This window comes from Gavialis gangeticus, unplaced genomic scaffold (assembly GCF_001723915.1).
Source record: "Gavialis gangeticus isolate Ggan-Ray unplaced genomic scaffold, GavGan_comp1, whole genome shotgun sequence".
Lineage (NCBI taxonomy): Eukaryota > Metazoa > Chordata > Crocodylia > Gavialidae > Gavialis > Gavialis gangeticus.
The window spans coordinates 50,408,764-50,417,126 of NW_017728993.1; the positions used below are offsets into that span (position 1 = coordinate 50,408,764).

The 8,363-nt window shown below is 41.9% G+C and overlaps 1 protein-coding gene across 4 annotated transcripts in view; it reads left to right on the top strand.

The window, feature by feature from the left end:
- CUNH1orf27 (chromosome unknown C1orf27 homolog) overlaps positions 1–8,363 on the top strand; it is a 52,156-nt gene that overhangs the window by 5,850 nt on the left and 37,943 nt on the right. For 2 of the 4 annotated variants that reach the window (XM_019501727.1, XM_019501728.1), the window contains exons 3-4: positions 2,148–2,276; positions 2,725–2,820. In XM_019501727.1, the coding sequence (XP_019357272.1) occupies positions 2,148–2,276; positions 2,725–2,820 (225 nt within the window). Of the gene's footprint in view, positions 1–1,624; positions 1,786–1,885; positions 1,888–2,147; positions 2,277–2,724; positions 2,821–8,363 lie in introns of all 4 variants that reach the window. The other 2 variants (XM_019501730.1, XM_019501729.1) reach the window with 2 other exon arrangements.

An 8,363-nucleotide genomic window follows, 5' to 3' on the forward strand; every position in this document is an offset into this window, starting at 1 on the left:
GCTCAGCTTCATAGCATGGAGATCCGTGCAATTCCCCATGACTTGTGCATAGCAGTGAGTGGGGCTGGGCTGCCAGGTTCATCATGTGGGATTCTCCCCAGACGCATGTGGTTCAGGTGGACTGCATGTAGGCTTTGTGTGATGGAGCCAGGCAGACCGTGCACCCAGGTTCCACACTCCTGCTGTCCTACCCTGGGTCCCCACTGGCCCCAGAGCACCAGTGCAGGCCTCGTGCTCCTGCCTGCCACTGCCACTACTCCCCTGCCACTACCACTTCCCCACTGCTGCTTCCTCTCTTCCCTGCTGCTTCCCTACTTTCCCTCTTGCATGCCCATCCACCATTGCTGCTGCTGTTTCCCCCCTGCCACCCCCCATCCCTCACTGCTTTCTGCTGCTCCCCGCCCCCCACCAATGGCTTTACCTTGCTGGGGGTGGGGTGGGTTCTGGCAGGCCTTCTTGCTCTGCCACTGGGTCCTTTCCCTGGCTCCTTCTGGGTCCTGCTGCTGCTGGCGCCGCATTATCTTTGACAGGCAGCCACAGGCAAATAATTATTTTTCTAAATTTTTTAGGGGACCCACCAGCCAGCTAGAATGCCCACCTCTGTGTTATAGCATATACTAGCCAAAGTACCCAGCTTTGTACGGGTTGCAGTAATCACATTTTAATGTTTTATAAATAACATATTTTCATTCTTTCTTATTTCCCTCTACTAATAAGCTGTGTATATGTGTTTAGTTTTGTATCCTATTTTACTTGTGTGATACAGCTTGACACTGTGAGCTTTTGGTCATACCAAAAACCTATAAAAGTTGAACATTTAAATGTATTAAACAACTGAATTGTGAGGTAGAATTACTTGTTTACTTTGCAAGACTTTAGCATAGCACTGGGGATTTCACATCACATTTTTCTATCCCAGTTTATGACGGGGATGTAGCACTGAGTGACTCCAAAAATCTTTCCCTTGTTGATGAGATTCATTAAGGCCTTCACTTTTTGTTGAAATACTCTTGCCAGCAAATCATGCCGATCCCGTGGTTTTGGCCTGGCATCAGTTCATTAGCCTCTTCCGCCAAAGCTGGGTTGCAGATGAAGGTAATGAAGAGATCACGGCAGCCATAGTTTCACACATATGTCTTGGCATCTTGAGTGCACTCATGCATGTAGTGAGGCCCACCTGTGAAACTGGAAGGCAAGATGACCAATTGGCCAATATTGGCAGCATCTCCATCATTGTTCATGGCATCCCTGAGGTGAACATAGTTTTCAGCTCTGAGTTTCTTTTGGTTCATTCGAATGAATCTCAATCTTTCTGCTTCAGTTTTGGCATGCATGTCCACAGCAAATTGGTGGAAGAGATCTTTGCATCGCAAGATGTGATTGAAACTTCTAGTTTGCAGTATCATCCTGTAAGCATAAAAGTCCATGGCAGAAATCTTCTTTTGAGTTGGCGGGCCTGTTGCTGGGTTTGTTTGTCGCAGTTCAAAATGGTAGCCATCATCACCCTGCCAGAAAATTAGTAGATACTGAAGTGCATCATATGATCGGTGTGTCCCAGCAATTCTCTGGAGGGAGTTGTTCCTGAGTTGCAACACAATGTCTCAATGGCCATGTTGTTCACCAGCCAGAATGACAACCACTTCTGATGTTGTGGGTGCATTGAAGTACTACTCCAGCTCACCAGCTGGAGTTTTGTCTGCATGAATGACAACATGATACTATGGAGTCATCTTCTCCATGGCACACTTGAAACTGAACAGAGTTGTTTTTCTTGTGAAGCAAGTCGTGAATTAAGCATTTTGGCTAATTCTTGGGGGACATATATTGGGTCCTAATTCTGTCTGGGTTAAAGCTGGAAGTTTTGTATGTTTGCTGGAATGTAAAGTTGTATGTAATTTGAAACATCTGTATGGCTCCCACCTCCTGCATATGCTGTAACCTGCTTGTCTTACTATTTAAAAATATATATACAGACAAATTTGGATAGTTATAGGCAAAAGAAGAAAAAATAATGCGTTTTTAATAGAGCATTATAGATATAAACTATATACGCTAGACAACACTTAGAAGTACTATGGTCATTACATTTAGCTCTGAATGTCAACCTCATTTTGGTGGGTTTTTTTCCCCTTTCTCTGTCTTTAAAGTGCTCCCCACAAAGAGATTATGTGATTTTGGCTGTTAGAACACCTCCAAAAGAAGAGCAAAATGAAAGCTACTGTCCTGCAAAATTGGCTGATATTGATGAAGAATGGGTGACAACACATGCTAGTCAGGTAGCACAATTTCATAATTTTAAAAAAGTATGAAAGGAAATAGTCTTTTTCTTTTTTCATAATTTTATACCCTATTTCTTTGTATGAACACAGTTTCTTATGAACTGCCAACTGTAGATGTCAATCAAAAATTCAAATAGTTTTGAATAAAATTAAAATACATTTCCAGTTGTTTCTTTGAAGCCATATAGCTTATGGATTTTCAGCCCAGAAATTTGCCTGAAATAAAATAAAGTGGGAGAACAGTGTATGGGAAGTTTAATAACTAAACTAGCTTCATTCTTGCAGTTTAAGCTACACTCATGTTTGGATATTTGTTTCTATTCCCTGCCTTCCACTGCCCCCCCACCAAGAACAGACTTAGCATAATAAATCATAGGTATAGTTCTTTAAGTTCATAAAAGTGTGATGATAATACTTAATCTTGCATTTCTATTTATTTTGTAAGGTGTCTAGAATGCTCCCAGGAGGATTGTTAGTTCTTGGGGTATTTATTATTGCAACTCCAGAGCTGGCAAAGGACACCCAAAACGCTTTGCGCAAGGTAAGCGGCTAGATAGTGTCACCAAGAAAGGGCTATGTGGGGGAAGGAGTGTTGGTATTTTATATATATAGCTGTTATGCAACAGAATAGCTTTGTCTTGGTCCTGAATACATTTAATATGCTCTTACAAACAGAAAACAAACATAGCCCCTATTTAAAGCAAAAACAGGAATCTTATGCCCTTAGTTCTAGTTTATCAATCATGAATGCGTGTAAATTGAAACTAATGTCTATTCATTAAGTATGGCAATTTGTATTTGTTTTTATACTTGGGGATTATATTACATTATTATTTATCATTAGAATATATTAATCTTTACAGGTGAGGTGTTCATTAGAGGTGACTAGCTATTCTAGTCTGAAGCCACTCTGCCTTACCGTCTGTCCGACACCTTAGGGCACTTTTACACATGCCCTGGGGGTTAGGGATGGTACTTTGAGAGCCACTCTAATTAAAGCACTGCAGCATCTCATGTCAGCATCCCTGTACTTCAAAATGGTGGCGGGGGTGCTTGAACTAAAGCTTGTTCAATGAGCTTAAGTTAAAACACCATTTTGAAGCTCAGGGGTGCTGATGCACGAGACATGGGAGGTTGCTGGAGTGTGGTAATTACCATGCTCCAGCAGACTCAGTCTGCTCTGACATGCTGTAACTACAGCGCATTGGAGCAGCTTCTACACTGTGTACAGGCAGCCTTAGAAAGTTTGGAGAGGCATGTACTTTCATAGACAACAGCCTACCTTGTCAGCTGCTATGATAGTTCTCTAAGGTGCCAGTCTGCCGTACCTTCTGCATGAAGTGCTTTAGTGATCATATGAGGGAGTTTATGTATTGTGTTACAGCGTCATTATTTTTATAGATGGATTGAACTGTCTTCCATTGGTTGAGAGAGAGACATTATTACAATTGATCACTGGTAAGGATTAACTCTGCCTCTATAGGTTAAAATCCAGATTTCAGCTTTAGGTTGTACTTTCAGCACAGAGTAGCTCATGAATTAAAATTTGTAGCTAGATATATGGGTACAGATTATGTGCATTTTTCTTTTATGTAACATTATAAGCAAAAAGTTAACATTCTTGAAAACAAAATCAAATGCTTAGAAGTTAGAAAGGTCAAAACTAGTTGTCTCTGCAGTCTGAATTGAGCTTTGTGCCTGTGCCTTAATGGTTACAGTACCTCTGAATACCGTCTCCTTCCCTTTCCTCCCTTCCCCCATGGGACTCCTGTGTCATTCAGTGCTCTAGAAGGACCTGTTCTGGAGACAAGTTGAGGTTGCCTGGTCAAGGAGCTTGTGGACATGATTTCTGTTTTATTTGTTGCACAGATTAGAAGTGAATGAGGCAGGGTTATGAAGGAAGAAAAAACATGGTCTCATGGCTAAGGCAGTTGAATGCTGCTCTATAGAGCTGGATTCTACCTCTGCACCTGTCCCAGAATTTCTGTTATTCTAGGTAAGCCATTTAAAATTCTGCACAACAAATTTTGAAACTAAACAGTTTCTCTTTCTGGTGGACAGATCTGAGGCCTTCTGTAGAAATGTTCAGCGTTCAAAACTGCAACTGAAATCTACTCCTGAAAATTTAGGCACCCAAAATTAGTTGATGTGTCCCTTTAATATCTCTGTCCCTTGATTCTCTATCCATGCAATGGAAAATACAGAAAAGCTCCCAAGGAAAATACAAATTGATTCTTCGGCTCTGGATTTGAACAGTATGCTGCTGTTGTACAGGCAGTCCTCAGACTTGCGACATAATTGGTTCCTGAAAACTACATCTTAAGTCGAAACATAACTCTGAACTGGTTTTCCCATAAGAAACAATGTTATAATGGGGGATTGGTTCCTGAACCGAGGCCCGATACCCTATTTTCACCAAAAATAGCCAGGAATTTTGTACTCAATCAATTATAGATGAGTCATATAGCTACATTAATATATTTACATAGTAAATAGAAATTATATTGATTTGGAAGGACTTCTTTGAGGTGACTTTGCTGGACTTTTTGAAGGGTTCTTACCTGGAGTCTTCTCAGGAGTCTTGGCTGCAGGTTTTTCTGGAGTCTTGTCTGCTTTCTTAAAGGAAGTGTCCAAGGAAGTTTGGACAGATGTTCTCCAGGGAGATGGGTGGTGCAGTGAACTTGTTTGCTGACGTCATGTGGTGTTGGAGCAATCATTGTAAAGTCAAAACTGATGTCAGAAAGTTGAAATAGGGTGTCAATTTATAAATGCTGTAAGTATGAAATGTTGTAACTCAAAATGTTGTAAGTTGAGGACTTCCTGTATTTAAAAAAAAAAAGAAGCATATTGTCATACTTTGGAAAATGAGAAGAAAAAATATTGAATAATTTTAAGTTAGCACTATCTATTTTTTGCTCTGAGGGGATGTCTACATTGCAGCAGCAGTTTGCCTTGGCTAGGACATTCATGAGCATGCCCCACTCACCCATGGTCTAAACCCAGATTTAAGCCAGTAAGGCTGTTCCAGAGGCAACTGTAGCTGAACTCATGGGTCATCAGCATGGTTGGGATGTTCAGAATCACCACAGACCTCTGTCTCTTGAATTAACACTGTAAATGATAGCAGTGGTCGGGGGAGAAAATGCAGTGGGTTTCATAGAGATATAGTGACAGCCCAGGAATGGTGAAACTCAGTGATTGGGGGCACAATTTTTTTCTGATTGCCCCTGCTGGGCCTTCCCCCATCATAACTGACTGCTCTCCTCCTTCCCTTTTGCATGTTTCTTCTAAATTCAATCATGTAATGTTTTCTTGACTGTAAGCTGAGTCTTGAGATCCTTTGGTTCCCTGCCTTCTTGTCCAAAGAGTCCCCTCCTCAGCTCTTGGCTTTCAGTGCTGACTCAACGTAGCTGTCTGGCCCATTCTCCTCTTTTTTTCAAGAGAGTCTTGTTTCTTCTACGTTTGAATTGGACAGCTTCCTCTGTCATTGATTTACAAAGGGTGTGCTGCAGCATATTAGTGTGCCACAAGAGCAGTAGAAGTATGCTGAGAAAAATTATACAGGTCTGGAAATATGGCAGGGAGAGGAGCGGTGGCAATTAACACTGCTACCATTCCCCTGCTGTCACACTTCTAGGGCCTGTGCAATGGGAATAGATCCATGGACCAGACCCATCCAGCCCACAGTGACCTGGCACTGCTCATCCATCCTGCAGGGCCAAAAACCTGCATAAGGCTTGTGTACCTTACACTGCGCATATACACATGTACACGTCCTCTTTTCAAATGTAAAAACGAAGTGGGCTGGTCGCCAGTTCTAATCCAGAAAAAAAGTGTGCCCAAAAGTATGGGAAATGCTGCTCTGTTCCTTGCAGGCCAGCAGAGGCTTTACTGAGAACACAGGAGAAACTGGATCTCTTGGGAACCTGGAAGACATGACATTTAAGGCAAGATTAATCCATTAATTGTGTCTTAAAAAGTAACTGGCCATACATTTAGGCAGCTAATTATGCTGCAAAACAAAGAAACAAAATTATTCCACAAAATACATGTAGCAATCTTGTGGCTGGTTTCCTTTGCTTCTTAAGTTGAACGTGTGGCAGGGTCCTTACCATGTAGCATGATTCCAGTTGCGTGGTAGAGCTTGGTTGATTGCTTCCTGCATATCATCAGGCTGACATCTATGTGGTACACCTCATTGTTTTCAGAGTGCTGAGTCAGGGAAGCTCAACTGGACAAGAGGTCCTGGGATGTGGAAGCCACAGAGCTCCCCATGACTTGGCAAGTTGATTGCCTTGCCCTGTAGCTCCCAGGGAGTTGCAGAACAAGGCATTTGACGCACCCTGGCCATGAGGACCCTGGAATGGGGAGAGGTTCTCTGATCCCAGGGACCCTGTGCACTGGAATCTTTAAAAACCATGATTTCAGCCCAGCTGCATATACAGTTTTCAGATATCTGTGGTGAATTTATGAACCTTTCCTGGACCTTAGAACCCATGCAAGGACTCACCAAGGTTTTCTGATATCCCAGTGCATGGGCTCTGGCAGCCTTTTGGAATGCAGTTTCTGGGCTGAGACAGACAAGCGGCTTGGACAACACTTGAGTCTCCAGCTGGCTCTGGTGGGATCCTGGGGCTGAGACAGATTAATCAGCTGATTGGCAGTCCTAGTCCTGGGACCACACTGCTTCACTGGGCACTTTGGTTTCAACCTGGATTCTCCCTGCACTGGCCAATAGTAGTGGTACAATTTGGTTTGGATTTCCTGCTCCCCCATCCAAAAAATGTGCATCCTGCCATGCATATGTTGCATAGCAGGAGGTGTGATTGTTGAGGTCAGGAAACAGATCCCATCACACCATTAAATGAAGTGTCAGGAGCCTTGCTTTCAGTTGCAGTACCTTGTGCTGAAGCAGCCTATAGGAGCAGCTTAGCATTGCAAATGAATGGAAAGTCCTGCTCAGCTTTAAGCCTGACAGTTTTAAGATGTGAAGACACTGAGCATGTGCAAACTGTAGTTTACTCTCCCATTCCAAGAACTTAATATTGACCAGATTTGTTCATATTTTTCACAGTGATTTCAAAAGGTACTGAGACATAAGGGAATCTTCTGTCATGGTTCAGGTCTGTGCTTCAAAGTATGTTGCACTAGAGTGTATTAGAGAAAAATTGCTAGAAAACTGACATGAACAAATTAGCATATTTTTCTCTAATATCATTCTTGGAAATAGCAGAACTGTGTTGCTTGAAAGATTTTAAAAATCAAACATTCAGAGGTAATTTCATCCCAAATGGTTAGTTTGACAAAGTCATGAGCAAGTAAAAAGAGAATTGGGTAAGAGGAGTATTAGATTACTTGCTGGCACTGCCAACCCCATCTGTAATAACCAATGTGTCACTGGAAGCAGCATCCTTATTGCTCCATATTAGGACATCTTTGTAGATAACTTCTGCAGACAAGTGCCCAGGGACAGTGTTAATATAACATCAGTCCTTTCATCTCTGCCGCAATTGCATAATTTTTTGTAAGGTAACTTACAAATATACCAAATACATTCCTAATCGTAGATGTAGAAGGACTTGTAAGTAATAGCTATGTTTTCTGCTGTGATCTTGAAAAAGTGATATGGCAAGAGATGCTATAAGGCTGCCTGCACAATGTTAAGGAGACCATGCTGTATGGAGAGACTTGAATGAGGGAGGTGAAGAGAGTGAAGCAGAATCAAACAAATCCATAAAGGATTTTGAAAGCAGCAAGACTGTCAGCAAATGAATGTGAATCAACAGGATTTTAAAGACAGACGACCTGAGTTATGCTCATTTACATTATACCTTGGTAGCTTTTGGTACAGGCTGAAATCTGTATCTGAAGCATTTTTCACCTCATACTTGGCATTTGAATCTTTTGTGAGTGATATGTCTCTGAAGTTGTGATTGTCTGGGATGATTTTAAAATCACCAATCAGACTTGTCAAATGTCAGCTTGTATTGCTAAGACCCTGAACAATAAATGTTGTACGTTGGTGCAACTCATCGGTTGCACATAGTGAAAAAGATACATAGTTTCATAGTTTCTAGGGTCGGA